This window comes from Spermophilus citellus, assembly GCF_964194105.1.
Source record: "Spermophilus citellus genome assembly, chromosome: 4".
NCBI lineage: Eukaryota > Metazoa > Chordata > Mammalia > Rodentia > Sciuridae > Spermophilus > Spermophilus citellus.
In genome coordinates this window covers 104,680,757-104,697,965 of record NC_138185.1, presented here as the reverse complement: position 1 = coordinate 104,697,965, position 17,209 = coordinate 104,680,757, and the positions used below count along the sequence as shown (strand labels likewise).

Here is a 17,209-nt window from a genome sequence, read left to right as displayed (position 1 = left end):
ATGTTAATTAATTCCAGATATATACTTGTGTTTTGTTGTTCTTTTTTTATATATAATACATAGGCTACTTGGTTCAGGTTCGTTTTGATCTTTTTATGAAATCATAACTTCAAAAACAAGTGAAATGTCTGCTGAAATATTTTCTCTCATATCCATTAGTAAATAAATCCAAGAATAGTCTTTTAAAGTATTTGAAAATTTGATTCTTCTAAATTTTTCTAAATTCAGTGATCCATAACTGTCACACTTCGATATTTATTAAAGCAAATAGTCATAATTTAACATACTGAATTTAGTTGACTTACTGCTGTAAAATGCGTACAACTCCAGTTAGAGTAATGGTAGGCAGTCACTTGCTTTCAAAGTCTATCCAAAAAGCTGTGCTTGACAATGTAGTATATGCAAATATGCATGTAAAATATGAAATATTTGATTTAAAATTTCTACTGAATATATATTTGGAAGATGTCATTGCTCATAATTTATAGCCATCCACCAGTATGTATGTGTGTAACTCACAGCTCATTTTCCTTTTAGAACCTTCTGCCCAGAATAGCAGCAAAACTTGATGTTGCCCCAATTTCTGACATCATTGCAATCAAGTCACCTGACACATTTGTGAGAACTATTTATGCAGGTGAGTTCCCAAGAAAGATAATTAATCAACGTGTTAAATTTCAGTTAGAAAGTATAAACAAGTCTTGAAGATGTGTTCTAAAGCCATACTATGCTTTAAATGGATCGTCTTACTCTAGCATTGCTGCTGGCTCATGACATGGCATTTTCTCTGAGATCCCAGTGCTTTCCTGCCTGCCCATTCAGTTTGCAGAATGAGATTTTTTTCCCAGTAGTCAATAAGAATTAGATTCAATTTATTTTATAAGTGACATCTGAGAAAGCAAAACTTTTTTTTTAATAGCATTCTCAATCTTCTTTGCTTTTCCTACTCCATTTCCATGTACATTAAGAAATTCATTTCAGTGCCTGTTTAGTTGATTGATTTTTTACTGAGCACACTGGTCTCTGGTGGGGTTGGAGAAGATGGAGAACTCTTTGTTCCATCTGATCAAACTTGTATGTTTCTGTGTAAATGGTCAGTTTTCAAATCAGACCTTTCATCTTTAGTAACATTTGAGGGCAAATATTTGATCATTGTTTAGGTAATTCTAAATGTGATTGCTAATCCATAAGAAATGTCTTAAATCCTTTTAAAATCTTGGTCCATCTGAACTTGTTTTTTATGTCCTAAAGTGTTTATATATATATATATATATATATATATATATATATCCTCCTTCAGCCTGCATAGCAGCTACAATCTCATTAAGTTGTTTCAGCTCATATTTTTAAGTTACTGAATGTGTGTTTTTAAGAGAAAGAAGCTTTGTTCAATATTTCTTTTTGTTCATATTCTTTTTAAAAATTATATTTATTTTTTAGTTGTAGTTGGACACAAAGGTATTATACCTTTATTTTTAAATTTATTTTAATGTGGTGCTGAGGATCAAACTCAGGGCCTCACACGTGTTAAGCGAGCACTCTTCTGCTGAGCCACAACCCCAGCCCCTCCTGTTTGTTTATATTCTTAGTGTGACTATTCCAGTGTTTCAATTTCTTGCTTCCAGGCTGTCAGCACCTGTCCTGTTTTTAAAGACAATAGGAGTTGTACTGATATCCACTGATACATTTTTTCACTCTTTTTTGAGATAAAGTATCTCTAAGTAGCTGAGGGCCTCAGTAAGTTGCTGAGGCTGGTCTTGAATTTGCAATCCTTGTGCCTCAGCCTCCCAAGTCACTGGGATTACAGGCATGTGCCACCATGCCCAGCTATTTCTTCAGTCCTTTTTTTTTTTTTAGGTGTAGTTGGACACAATGCCTTTATTTATTTATTTATTTTTATGTGGTGCTGAGGATCGAACCCAGGGCCTTGCACGTGCTAGGAGAGCGCTCTTCTGCTGAACTACAACCCCAGCCCTCTTCAGACTTATAGTCCTCTTTTTCCTCTACTTATTAGAGATAGAAAACAACTGGTCCATATATATTTATCGCCTTTTCTTTCTGAAGTAAATTCTGAGCCTGGAAGGAATATTTGTGTTTTACCTTTTGTGGTTGCTTTCAAAAAAATAATTTGTATGTTTCAGGAAATGCTTTATGTACAGTGAAGTGTGATGAGAAAGTGAAGGTGTTTTCTGTCCGAGGAACATCTTTTGAAGCTGCAGCAACAAGTGGAGGTAGTGCCAGTTCAGAAAAGGGTGAGTGATTCCCCCCAATCCCAATTCAATCCAGGGCCTCATGGCCTACATTCTATCACTGAGCTACATTTCCAACCCCATAGGAAACTATTTTTTTCCTTGTTTTTTAGTTCATAGATTCCATTAGATAAGAGATGACTTCTGGTTAAATTGCTAATGCAGAGTTCTTAAAAGTTATATCTAAATGATATTCCCAAGGTTATTCAAAAATAAGAAACAATTATGTCTTTTTCACATCATGTTTGGTACTAAAATAGTGCTTTGGTAGATCAAGAGAGTGAAAGAGGAGGTCTATCAAGATTAATCTGTTACATTGATGTTAGGACTTTTTACTCTTTCTTTCTTCCTTTCTTTCTTTCTTCTGAAGATTGAACCCAGCAGTCGCACATGCTAGGCAAGTGCTCCACTGATGAGCCACAACCCCAGCCCCATGACTTTTTACTTTCTTCTCACTATTTCTAATTATAATATTTGAATGATTCAATATAATAGAATAATGTAATAATGGCAAATACATGGGGGTGCATTTTATCATAGATAGCGTCTTATTTGAACCCCATAGAGAGATTTTTTGATTTTTATAGATTGACTCAGAGAATTAAATGATTTTTCTTATAGCTAATGAGGCAAAGCCTAGAGTCTTGTCCTCTTAAGACTTTTCATAATCAAATAAAATGAAATTTAAGAACACAGAAAATTCAGAGTAATTAATAAACTTAAATTTCATGGAATTATATATTTGTGTTTCTCTTAAAAATAATTATTTTAGGACTTGAAATTATTATCAGTTTTTTTATCATATGTATCAATGTATGTAGCATCAAGTACTTCACCAGTGGGAATGTCAGAGTGGCTTGACCAGAAGTTAACGAAAAGTGATCGACCAGAGCTAACTGGTGCCAAAGTAGTGGTGTCTGGTGGTAAGTACAATATTAATCTTAGAAGATGACTAAACTTCGCAATATTTTAATTTTTTAAAGTAGTTATTTTAAAGCAGAGCAGGTTTTTTTCCCCTCTAAATGTAAGAAGCTGATATTGCAAGTATTGTTCCCATTTTACCAATTAAGGAAAATAAAACTATGAGCTTAATACACAATTTGGATTTTCTGTTGCACATCTATGTCATTGGCACCAGGGGGAGCATGGTACAAATCTCATCTCTAACTTTGCCACTTAATAATTTGTCTTACTGATAGACTTCCATGTTATTCTGCAGTGCATGATTAGCTTCTGAATCATAGAAAAACTGTTGGACCCTCATTGCCATTTTGCATATAATGCTGCTCCTTCATTCTGCTTTCAAAGGACTTCCGGGGTTGTTTAGGTCTTTGTTATAACACTTTGAAAGGTTCTTAATGTTTAATATCAAAACTTAATATTGCACAAGACTTGCTTCTTTTTGTGTATTATGCTCCTTTTTTTAAAAAAAAACATAGCCTGACATTTTGAAAAAAATAAGGACTTTTTAAAAATATTTTTTAGTTCGTTGATGTACCTTAATTTTTTATTTATTTATATGTGGTGTTGAGGATCGAACCCAGTGCCTCACACATGCTAGGAAAGTGCTCTACCACTGAGTCATAACCCCAGCCATAACTACTGTGATTTTAAAATCTTTACAAATTAAACATCAAACAAAATAATTAGTCTCCCAGATACCTTTCTATTGCAAGTGACATTGAGAAGAAAAATTTAATTTTTTGAAAAAGATATATTTGACCTATTTATTCACTTACATATTCAGGAAATGTTTATGAAGTATTTGTTCTATGCCAGGCTTGTAGAAAATGCCTGGAGAAATAAAAATGACATGGAAAAGTGTTCTTACTCTCAAAGAGTTTAAAGTTTAGTGGGTGACTTCCATCCAAATAACCTCATTCAGTCACTCAGAATATATTTATTGAATACTACATACTGAATTTTACCAAATACTGCAAATATAGTAGTAACCTAGACAGATATGGAACCTGAAGTTGAAGAGTTTTCTTTCTAGTGGGAAGAATAGATATTGGAGATTACTCTGTTGCTTAAGTAGCTAATTAGTTGTAGCAGCATTGAATACTTTGTAGGAGAAATATATCGGTTTCATAGAAGTCAGAAAAGGTTTTACTGAGGACATGGTTTGCATAATATAGCAATTATATAATTTGAAAATTTATTCAGGTATGCAAAAATATCGAAATTTTTATGGAACAGAGTTTATATTTACTGGTTTTTTTTATTCTTTTTTAAAATGAGGTCGGGGTTTGAAGAGTGGAGAAAATTTTAAGCTATTGTATGACTTGGCAGATCAACTTCATGCTGCAGGTAAAGTTATTTTCAGTAGAATGATATTGCCTTTTTGTTGGAAACATTTTTCTTTATTACTCATTTACGTATAAGTGACTCACAGCTGCAAGCTATTTTATTTTCTGTGGTTTTCAGGTTTTTTCCTCTGAAATAATTTTTCTTAGGCCTTCCAATAAATGATCTAGAATTCAGTGAGAAGAGGATGTCCTAGTACTTTTATTCTTACATTTGCCAAATCTTACTAGTTCATTTATTTGTTTTTCACTTTTAAAATACTGAAAGGTCACTTTCAGTGCCTGATACAGATTCAGGAATTTTTTGTTATTTCATCTTTTGGGTAGTCTAATACACAAATAGAAGAACATTTAAAGTTGTTTCAGAATTATCATTAATTATTTACAGAAAAGAAAGACTTATTAAAAGTACATCAATGAGATGGAATTTTTTTCGAAAAATCTAAAATATTTCATTAGTTTTAAATTATACAATTACCATATTTTTATTTTATTAAAAAATCTGTCTTTCTCACATTTTAAGGATTTCATGGATAATTTACAGTTTTTCTATGCTTTCCTTATGTAATATACATACCCATCAAAATAATAATTACTTTAATCCTGATTCTTTATAACCAGTTTGGTGTTTGAGGATGTTTATTTCATTCATTGTTGCATTGAACAAATATTTATTAAATGTTTGCCATAAGGCTGGCACTATTTTAGGACCTAAGAAAATAGCAGTGAACAAAATAAATAAAAGTATCTGCCCTTGTGGAAATTAGGTCTCTATTTGGATAAGACATACCCTGTATTAGTTTCTTTTGGCTACTGTAACAAATTACTGCAAACTTGATGGCTTAAAATAACAAAGTTGTTCTCTCATTGTTCTGGAGGCCAGGAGTATGTTGAAATCAAGGTGTTGTCAAGGCCATACTCCCCCATAGAGACTCTCTTTTTTCTGGGGTAGATAATTTCTTATTTTCCAGCTTCTGGTCATTGCCCCAGTGTTCCTGGGCTTCTGGCAACATCACTCCAATCTCTGCTTCTGTCTTCATATCACTTTCTCTATGCATCTGGGTCTTTATCTACATCCCTGTTATTAGTGTACATGTACATCTTGGGCCCACCTAGATAATCCAGGATAAGCTCCTTGTCCCAAGATCCTGAACTTTATATCTTACCTGCTGCCACCTACTTAAGATTGACAAATTCTGGGGATTAAGAAGTGAATATGTGGGCTGGGGTTGTAGCTATGAGCACCTCTGAGGGAGATAGTTTAGGTAGAGGACCAGTAACATGTAAAAAGCCTGTTAAAGGTAGGAAAAATCTGACCTTTTTGGTGAGTAGCAAGGAGTCCAGAGTTGGAATTTAAAATGCAAAAGAGAAAGTAATAGGACATAAGATTGGGAGGTGATAGTGGGGCTAGATCACTCAGGGCCATCATAGGCCATTGTAAGGAAGTTGCTTTTCTCTGAATAAAATGGGGAACTATTGGAAGGTTTGAGTAGAAGAGTGTCATGAGCAAATGTATTTAAAAATTTTTTTTCTTTAAAAATTTTATCTTTATTTATTTATTTATTTTTAATGTGATGCTGAGTATCAAACCCAGTGCCTTACACGTGCGAGGCAGGCATTCTACCACTGAGCTACAGCCCCAGCCCCAGCCCCAGCCCCAAATACATTTTGAAAGGATCACTTCAGCTGCAATTTTGAGAATAAGGTGTAGAGGGATGAATGTAGTAACAGAGAGATCAAATTAGGAGGTGAGAGATACTGATAGGCTCCTGGACCAGAATAATGGCAGTAGATATGAGGAGAAATAGCTAGTTTGGATATATATACTTGAAGGTAGAGCCATCAGGGTTTCCCAACAGATCAGATTTGGATTATGAGAGAAAGTATCCTAGATGTTGATAGGCTGTAGTTAGTTGCGATTAGCTGAGATGGGGAAACCACAAGTGGAAGAGTTTCCAGAAAGAAAGATCATGAGTTCAGTTTTGGGCATATCAAATTTTGAGATGTCTAAGACAGACATGTAGAGATGTCAGTTAATCATTTGGTATAGGAATGTGAAGTTCATTGGAGAAATTTGGGCTGGTGTTATAAATTTGGGAATTGGTGACATTTTGATGGTATTTAAAGCCACCAGATTGGATAAAATCAGGGAGTGGATGTCAATTAAAAAAAAAAAAAAGGCATTACCAAAACTAAGCCATAGACACTGTAAGATTAAGAGCTAAGAAAGGGGGCTGGGGCTGTGGCGTCTACGGTAGAGCACTTGCCTAGCACACGTGGGGTGCTGGATTAGATCCTCAGCACCACATAAAAATAAAATAAAGGTCTTGTATCCAACTGCAACTAAAAAATAAATATTTTTTAAAAATGCATTTAAGCTGGGCCTGGTGTTGCATACATGTAACCCCTGCTAATTTGGAGGCCGAGGCAAGAAAATCTCAAGTTTGAAGCCAGTCTGGGCAACTTAGCAAATGAAATTCTGTCTCAAAATAAAATTTTAAAAAAGGCCTGGGGATGTAGCTCAGTAGTAGAGTGCTTGGCAGCATGCTTGCTTAAGCATATATGAGGACCTGGGTTCAATCCTTAGAACCAAAAAAAAAAAAAAAAAATCAAAAGGACAAACCCCCTCAACTGATAGAATTTAAGGAGAAATAGATGTTGGAGACTTCAATCTTCAGCCTGTTTTCAGAAATGGACAAAGCTAGTTGGCAAGAAAATCAGTTAAGGGCACAGTTGAATTCAATTCCATCTATCATCTGGATATAATTGTTATCTGTAGATTCATCCAACAACACACTCTTCTCAAGTTCATATAGATCATTCACCAAGGTAAACCACATTCTGAGCTGTAAATCACACCTTAACAAATTTAAGAATAGAGACCACACCATGTCTTTTCTCAAACTACCGTGAATTTTAACTAAAAATTAATAACAGAAGGGTAGTTGGGAAATCCTCAATACCTGAAGGTGGAAGAACACACTTTTAAGTAACACAGGAATAAATGAAGAAATATCCAGAGATATTTTAAAATATTTTGAACTAAGTAAAAATGAAGACATCAAAATGTGACTAAGTAGTCCTGAGAGGGTCTTTTATAGTACTGAATGCAAATATTAGAAGCTAAAAAAACCACTCATCAGAGCTTCTACCTTTGGAAACAAGAAAAAGAAGAGCAAATCAAATCCAAAGTAGGCAGAAATAAATAATAAATAAAAATTAGAGTATAAATGGGTGAAATTGAAAACAGGAAACCAATACAGAAAATCAGTGAAATCGAGATGGTTGCAGAGGATAATAATTACCCAGAATAGTCATTGTAAAATGAAGGGGATTGACCTACGGGTTGATAGACAATGACACAGTAGTAAAGGGTGGCATAATCTGATGACATGAGCTTCATAGCTGAAGGCTTTTATGGTGGAAAGAGGAAGAATTTTCTAAGTCCCACCTCCAGGCCCAGTGTTATGAAGGTGGTGGCAGACAAAGCTACCTCAGCTGGAGAGGATTGCAGGGAAGTTGGTGTCCTCAGGGAATATGTATGTTTTAGTTAGAACAGGAAAAAAAAAAAAGAATTTTGGCTTGCTGATGTCGGGATGAATTTCAGAAATCACAGTTCTGGGTTCCTAGAATTGAGGAGGAATAAAAGATGCCTGCAGATTAGGGAGCTTGAAAAGTGCTACAAGGAGCAGTGTAGGAATTATGAAGGTCTTGGGCTAGTCTGGGGCTTCTTGCAGGATGTCTTAAGGGTAGGATGTGATTAGTCCTGGCTGACTCTAGAGAGAGAGAGTGGTGGTGAGCCTGAGAGTGATGGGGGTAGTGAGTTATATTGTCTATTGCTCCCTCTTGTCCTCTCTAGCCAGTGATGAAGAGGCCTGAGGTTCATCCTTGATTCTTGCAGAGGGAAGGAGTGGTTTTACTCTAAGGATAAGTTTCCTTATTGACTCCTATTGAATAAGGATAGAAAACCAGTTAAATTTTTATTTGCTTATTTGAGAGCAAGCATTGGTTAAACTTTTATCTTGTGTTATATAGAATTCTTCATCTGGTCATAAGAGATATTAATATTTTAGTACCTTTATTCAAAAGTTGTGAAGTTATTACTTATTAAAGTTATTACTTTTTAAAGGAGCATTATATAGTGACATCCTATAGGATTATAATGTAGGTTTTATGAATGCCTTTTTGATAAAGCAAGCAAAAGAAGTCAAATTCAAAATCTGAAATTTGTGTGTATTAAGTAGAAGGTATTTTCTTGGAAAATGTACTATTAGTATTTAGAATTCTCATGACAGGGATTTTCTCAAAAGTAAGTCCTTTATAATAGATGTTTCTAACTTATTAATGTCTTTGTTTGCAATTGTTGAATATATCACTAGGTAAATAATAAAGCTTGAAAAAAAATTACCCTTTTTCCCTCCTTAGTTGGTGCTTCCCGTGCTGCTGTTGATGCTGGCTTTGTTCCCAATGACATGCAAGTTGGTCAGACAGGAAAAATAGTAGCACCAGTAAGTATTGCCATAAAATATGGCATGCAGAATTCTGTGGGGATAAGCACTGTATGTATTTGTTGAACAATAATCTCAGTGATTTATACCTTACTAAATGTTTCAGAGCAGTTTGCCATGCCCAGTGTGGATGTCTCCTTCCTACAAGGTCTGCAGATTTCTTGATCTCAATAAAATGTTTAGTAGTTTTTAAACCAGAATTATTTTTCAAATTTTTCAGACCAGCAGAACATTTCATTAAATGAAATCATATCATAACATTAACTATGAAACTTACAAAAGTAGCATTTTATTATTGTTATTGTTGTTACTTTTTGTGTGTATATATACAGTGCTGAGAATTCAACTTAAGGCTTTGCACATGCTAGGCAAGAGCTATATTCCCATCATTATTTTATTATTAACTTGACTTTGTAAATTCATATTGTTTGCCAGAAAGCCTTTAGAGTATAAAATCAATCAGTAAAAATTATAACCTCTTTTAATGAAGCCAGGGATTTTGCAGTTGGGAGCTGTGAATGACAATTTTTGTCTTATATCTTATATAAGACAATTTTTGTCTTATATCTTATATCTTCTTGAACACCTAGTTTATTTCTACATTTGTAGTAAAATTCTGATTCATGTAGATAAGTGATACTAGAATGTTACTTCCTGAGTTAAATCTTCCCAAAACTTGCACAGTAGGAAATTTTGATTTCAAAATTCACAAATAATATCTAATGACTGCTCACATTTATTAGGTAATAACAGTTTTTAGTGAACCTTATTTTCAGCCAGTTTAAACCTTTATTGCATGAGAAAATGTGTTTTATGTAATTAAAAGCAAAGTGTGTATGTTTTTTAAAAACATTTTTAGACCTTTATCTTTGTTTACTTTTTTTTTTATGTAGTGCTAGGGACCAAACCCTGTACCTCACACGTGCTAGGCAAGCATTCTGCTGCTCAGCCCCAGCCCCAGCCCGCAAAATGTGTTTTTTATTACTTCAAAACAAGATATTAAATCATATCCATTTAAAAAATATATCTCAGTGCCCTATTCACTGAAAATTTCAAAATAGCATAGTTTTTAAAGGCTTATCTTTGAAGTTTGTTTTGAACTATCTGCTTAAGTCTTTTGCCCTTTAAAATTGGGCTATTTGTTTCTTATTGTTTCTTTTTAAGAGTTCTTTACATAAAGTGTACAAATTATTTGGCAGATATGTATCCTGAGTTTATTTTAATTTCGATAAAGTCCAGTGAAGCGTCTTTCTTCTTTTGGCTTCTTTTTGTTATTCAGCTCATTTGAAGTCAGGTAAGATCTCAAAACTTAATACAGGCACTAAAACTATTCATAAATTAAGTCAAAACACCATGTGACCTGCTTGCTTGTCACACTACATTAGTCTGGCTGTGAGAGTGGATTTATTGAGCAGATGAGCTTGAGCCTTCCATGGCATTTAATTAGGTGTGGCACACATATATTTTTTGTGGAAATCTTGCTTGTCCAGTCTTACATGAGTAGACATCTTCAGGCCTGAATAAAGGATCATCAGCTCTCCTAATAAAAAATACTTCTACAAGAAATTCAGAGTTGAGGTGACAGACTTTTACTTATTTTGTCAGAAAACGAGCTTTTGTGGTTGTTTAATAACAGAGGGCAGGGAGTAACTGGTAGCATCCTTTTTTGTATGGAATTAATTCATAGAATCAGCTTTATCCAACATTGCTCTTATGAATATAGAATTATTAAATTTTTTGATAAGGAAAATATATATATTAAATACATTGAAGACTTTAATGTAAGTCATACACTCCCCAGAGAATTCTGATTTATTAACTCTGGAGTTAGGTATGGATATTTTGTGTGTATCTTTTTTTTTTTAATTCTAATTTTTTTTTAATAATCTCAAATTTCCAGAAGACTTTCAAGAACAGAACAAACCTTTTTTTAAAAAAAATATTTGGGGCTGGGGATGTGGCTCAAGCGGTAGCGCACTTACCTGGCATGCGCGGGGCACTGGGTTCAATCCTCAGCACCACATAAAGATAAAATAAAGATGTTGTGTCCACCAAAAACTAAAAAATAAATATAAAAAAATAATACCTTTATTGAAATGTAATTCACATATTATACAGTTCACCCATATAAAGTGTTTAAATTTAGTGTTTTGTTTTGTTTTTTTTTGTATTCGTGGAGTGGTATACTCAGTTTCAGATCATTTTCATTACTTCAAAAAGAAACTCCAGGCGCTGGGGTTGTAGCTCAGTGGTAGAGTACATGCCTAGCAAGTGTGAGGCACTGGGTTTGATCCTCAGCACCACATAAAAATAAATAAATAAAGATATTGTAACAATTTACAACAACAACAACAACAAAAAGAAACTCCATACATATTTTCTTTCCAACTCCCCTACTCTGGGCAATTTGCTAATCTACTTTCTGTGCATGCAGATTTGCTTTTTATATATGAAGTCAGAATATTTTATTTATTTGAAGTTTTTTATTTTATTTATATGAAATCAGAATATTTGGTTTTTTTGCATTTTCTTCCTATTTAGTATGATGTTTTGAAGATTCATCTATGTAGCATTCCTTTTTATTGACAAATAGTATTTCTTTGTATCATTTTATTTATCCATTCATCACTTGGTGGACATCTGTGTTGTTTATACTTCTTAACTATTATAAATAATGTTACTGTGAACATTCATGTACACATTTGTGTGCACATGTTTTCATTTCTCTTATTTATATACCTAGGAATGAAATTGATGAATCATATGGTAACTTAATGTTTAACCTTCTGAGGAATTGCCAGTTTTTCCAGAACAGTTATACCAACAATGAACCAACTTCCATGCTTGTTAATTGTTTTCCATTCTTTACCCATTTTCCATTTTATTAATTTATATTTTTTATTTCTTCCTTATAATTTGGGTTTACTATGCTTCTATTAATTTTGTATTTTTCTTGCTTTTAAATGTAAATAATAAAGCTGCCTACTTTTCTCTAAGCACCCATTTAGCTGCATTTCCCAAATTTTGCTGTGTTGTTCATCTCAAAGTATTTTTTTTAATATTTATTTTTTAGGTTTTAGTGGACATAATATCTTTATTTCACATTTATGTGGTTCTGAGGATCGAACCCAGTTGTCTCATGCATGCTAGGCGAGCACTCAACCACTGAGCCACAACCCCAGCCCCTCAAAGTATTTTCTAATTTAGAAAAATTTGCTTTCTAGATATTTGTAGTTTTTTCCTAGATATCTTTCTGTTATGGATTTCAAATTTAATTTCATAGTATTCAGAGAATAGCTCTTACTATGTTTTAGTCTTAAAATTTATTTAGATTTATTTTATGTCCCAACATAGGCACTATTTTGGTGAACATAATGTGTGCTCTGAGAAAGAATGTGTATTTTGCGCTTGTCAGGTGTGATGTTCTGTGAATATTAGTCAACAGGCCAAATCTGGACTGCTACCTGTTTTTGTACATGAAGTTTGTTGAAGTATACAGCCATGATCATTCATGTCCTTATTTTTCTGTGGCTGCCTTAGCTGTACAACAGAAAAGTTGGGTAGTTATGACAGAGATTCTAGAACTACACAGAACCCAAAGTATTTACTATCTAACCCTTTCCAGAAAATGTTTCCTGATGACTACTATATATCTTACATGTCCTATTGAATTATTTTTGTCTAGTTATACCATAGATGACTGGGAGAAGGTATTAAAATCTCCAACCATGATTGTGAAATTTTTGTTTCTTACTTTAATTCTACCAGTTCTTGCTTGATGTATTTTGAAACTCTTATCATTGGGCATTTGTATATTAATGATTATTGTCCTCCTGATAATATGGATCCATTTGTCATTATGTATTCCTCTCTTTATCTCTTTATCTTTGTCTTAAAGTCGACTTTATTTGAAACATCAAAATTAATATATACATTATATATATTACTATATATATTAATCTCAGACATTATAGTTTTTAATCTCTAGAAGTTTGATTTGGTCTTTTTATCTCTGCCTAACATTTTCAATCTTTACTTTCTTGAACATTCAGAATCTTGTTATAATTTTCATATACCACTTTGCCAGTTCTCTCATCTTTTTCATTTTGGGATAGATGTCAGTTGAATTTTTATTATGAGTCATATTTTACTGCACCTTTTCATGCCTGTAAATTTTTTCTTGGATGCCAGACATTGTGCATTCTACTTTGGAGAATGCTGGACATTTGTGTATTTCTGTATGCATTCTTGAGCTGAGATGCAGTTGAAGTTACTTGAAGCAGTTTGATCCTTTTAAATTTTGCCTTTGAGCTTCATTATGTTCGAGCAGAGCAACTGCCTTTAATCTATGACTAACTTTTCCTTTCTGCTGAGCCAGTCCCTTAGAGTACTCTGCATAATGTCCCATTAATTATGAGGCGTTCCACTGTTTCCACTAGGAATGTGAACTACTTCTGGGTCTTCATGAGCCTTTCTTTTCTGACAGTTCTTTCCCCAAACTAGTTTTTTTTTTCTTTTTACTTTCTTTAAAATAAATTTTTAGTTATAGATAGACACAATACCTTTATTTATTTTTATGTCATGCTGAGGATTGAACACAGTGCCTCATATGTGCTATGTAAATGCTCTGCCACTGAGCCATAACCCTAGCCCTTTAATTTTTTTTTTTTTAGTTGTTGTTGCACCTTGTATTTATTTATATATGGTGCTAAGAATCGAACCCAGTGCCTCATGCATGCTAGTCAGGTGCTCTACCACCGAGCCATAACTCTAGCCCACTAATACTAGTTTTTTTTTAAAGAGAGAGAGAGAGAGAGAGAGAGAGAGATAATGAATTTCAATATTTATTTTTCAGTTTTCGGTGGACACAACATCTCTGTTTGTATGTGGTGCTGAGGATCGAACCTCGGCCACACGCATGCCAGGCGAGAGCACTACCGCTTGAGCCACATCCCCAGCCCAATACTAGTTTTTATATTAAACATTCTGTATATTTTCAAGAAATTAAGATAGGAGAAGATACTTTTTATATTTATTACCACATATTTACCATTCTGGTAGTCCTAATTCCATCTGAAAATGAGTTTCCTTCTTATATCATTTCCTTCCAGTCTGAGGAACTTCCCCATTTCTTGTAGTACCGGTATGACAGTAATAAACTGTTTTCATTAATCTGAATATATCTTTATTACAACTTCCTACTTCAAAGACATTTTCCTAGACATAGACTTTCAGGTGGATTTTTCCCTAGTATTTGGAACACATTGTTCCATTATCTTCTGGTGTCTTATTTTTTTCCTAATGAGAATTCATTCATCATGTGTATTATTCTTCTCTATGTATTTCTTTGTTGCTTTCAAGATTTTCTTTTATCTTTCACTTTTAGAAGTTTGATTATGATGTACGTGGGGTATGTTTCTCTTTAAGTTCTAGGTTTTTTATTGGTTGTTTTTAAATTTTTTATTTCTCTGCTGATATTTCTTTTGTGCAATCATTATAAATATCTTTTCCCTTAGATGCTTGACCATAGATAGCTGCTTTAAAACCCACATATGCTAATTCTAAATCTCAGTAATTTGAGGACTGGTTTCTTTTGTGATTATATTTCACAACTTTTCCTGTTTCATCATATGTATAGGACCTCTTATTTTTGGGTTGTGTATGGCATTTGTTGATGTGTATCATATCTATCAATATTTATTGTATTAAATTAAAACAGAAAAATTTAAATATTTTCTAACTTATTTGAAAATAATAAAAGTGTTTGTTACATAAATAACATCTTTAATGAGAATAGTACTACCATTTTATATTTTTGGCTTGATTTCTGGCTTAATTCTCATTTCTGCTTCCGGTGGTATTATATATTGGTTTGAAAAGTATGAGGAAAATCTAGCATCACACAGATAGATCTTTACAAAAAGAAGAAGTATTTTGATACCATTTTTAGATAATCATGAATATTCTTTACTTATTGTATCCAAACTTGACATATATTAGTTTCCTAAAGTTTATTTGTAGTATAGAATCTGACACCACATCAGTGTACTTTTCATACTCTTAAATTGAAATCCACTGGTGTGTCTTACACTTTGAATGAGTCTTTTACTATTTTGTGACTTTATACATTGTTCATTTAGAAAATGATGATTTACTGAATTATTCATATCTTCCAAATGTTAACACATTTATTATTATATAAAAAAAAAAAAAAAACAGGTCTGGGATTGTGGCTCAGTGGTAGAGCACTTGCCTAGCATGTGTGAGGCACTGAGTTCAATTCTCAGCACAGCATATAAATAAATGAATAAAATAAAAGTCCATCAACACCTAAAAAAAATATTTAAAAAACCCCCACATTAGCTGGGCACAGTGGCACCTGCCCATAGCCTTAGTGGCTCAGGAGGCTGAGGCAGAATGATGGCGAGTTCAAAGCCAGCCTCAGCAAAAGCGAGGTTCTAAGCCAACTCAGTGAGACCCTGTCTCTAAATAAAATATAAGAAAGGGCTGGGGATGTGGCTCAGTGATTGAGTGCCCTGAGTTCAATTCCTGGTACCCCAACCCCACCCCCACCCTCCAAAGCCCCCACATTCATTAATATCACTACTCATCAGATGAGTCTTTGAGGCTCATAATCATGGATACAAGCTTTTTTTTTTTTTTTAAATTCTGATTCTTACTTAAAAGCTCAAATTTTGTTCTTGAGAAGAAATACTTTCAGTTGTTTTCTCAGAATTGACGTTTATTTTATTTTCAATAAAATGCCTGCCAAAAGCACAAATGTGTACCAGTTGTTCTTTGAAGTAAAAATGGTGTTTCATGACAAAGTGGCTAGTTTTGCTTACAACTCAAGCCATCACGAGTGTTGTTCCTCAAGACTGTCATTATGCTTTGGTATGCAGCACAAGTGCCCTCTGCATATTTCACTACTTGTCACCCAGAATATTAAAGATATGAGTAATCAGAGATCAAGACTTAGTGAAATTAATAATTCTTACTGCTTCATTTATCAAGGACATTCTTAAGTGAAATGGCTTCTTTTTTTTTTTTTTTTTTTTAACAACGGAATAAGTGGCCATGAAGAATATAATGAGGATGACTAGTCCAGTTGGTGCCACTGCCTTTGTTCATGCTGAGGCTGCAGCAGTTTGTCCCACCATTGTTTTCACATCATCAGCACAAATATCAGTGTAGTTTTTTCCAGTATATACCATGAGAGTAAAAAAAGTTGTTTAATATGTTAAGTATTTCAGCATCACTTGTGTTTGTTACCAAGCATTCACATCATTCACATAAAATAATTCCTCAGGACTGTGGATGTAGCACAGCAGTAGAACACTTGCCTAGCATGTGTGAAGTCCTGGTTCCATTCCCAACACTGAAAAAAAATATCTATTCTTCAGTGATTAGTTGGTGGTAGTGCTGGATAAATGCACGTAGAGCAGCAAACCCAATCACGTCTGTAGATTTGTCTGTTAGGCATCAGTACAATCTATAGATGATGTTGACTTAGTATTGATGTTTATAGCTAACTCTCTTACTGAGCAAGTTACTATACATTGGAATGTGTCAGAGCCATAGTTTCTTTTGCTAATTTTTATCAAACAGATATACAGCAAAGTCCCTTTTCTTAATCTTTACTTATATTGATAGTTACCTTTATTAATCTTCTTTGGACAATGAAAAATTGATAACTTAAGATGCTTCAGTGACTTTTTCAAGTTTGGAAAGTTAAATAAACTGCTTTTCAATGTCACATCTATGTTCAAATAAAATCTAGTTTATTTTACTTTAAATTCTGAATGATTGTTAAAATGGCTGTTGCTTTCCTTATCTAAGATACAGTAAATTATTAACATCTATAAAGCTAAGAGAAATATAACTTATTTTTGTTTCTTTATAATTTTATATAGTCATTTTTAGGGTAGATTCCTCTTTTCCATAAGTTAGAGAACTCTTTTCAGTTTCATCTTTTTCAGCATTTTTAGACATGGATATTGCAGCTGAGGGTTGAAAAAGTGAGTTGTGTTTATTTTAGTGTAAATATTATCAAAATCTAAAATAATAGTTTTAGAGGAAAATTTTAAATATCTTGAAGTTTTAAAAATTGTAAGCATTATTTCCATTTAAGACAACAAAGCGTGCG

The 17,209-nt window shown here is 33.4% G+C and overlaps 1 protein-coding gene across 1 annotated transcript in view; it reads left to right on the top strand.

Moving 5' to 3' along the window:
- Positions 1–17,209, top strand: part of ETFA (electron transfer flavoprotein subunit alpha) — a 74,504-nt gene that overhangs the window by 25,041 nt on the left and 32,254 nt on the right. The window contains exons 5-9 of the mRNA XM_081290129.1: positions 538–637; positions 2,142–2,252; positions 3,071–3,172; positions 4,491–4,559; positions 8,981–9,063. Of these exons, the coding sequence (XP_081146255.1) occupies positions 538–637; positions 2,142–2,252; positions 3,071–3,172; positions 4,491–4,559; positions 8,981–9,063 (465 nt within the window). The remainder of the gene's footprint in view (positions 1–537; positions 638–2,141; positions 2,253–3,070; positions 3,173–4,490; positions 4,560–8,980; positions 9,064–17,209) is intronic.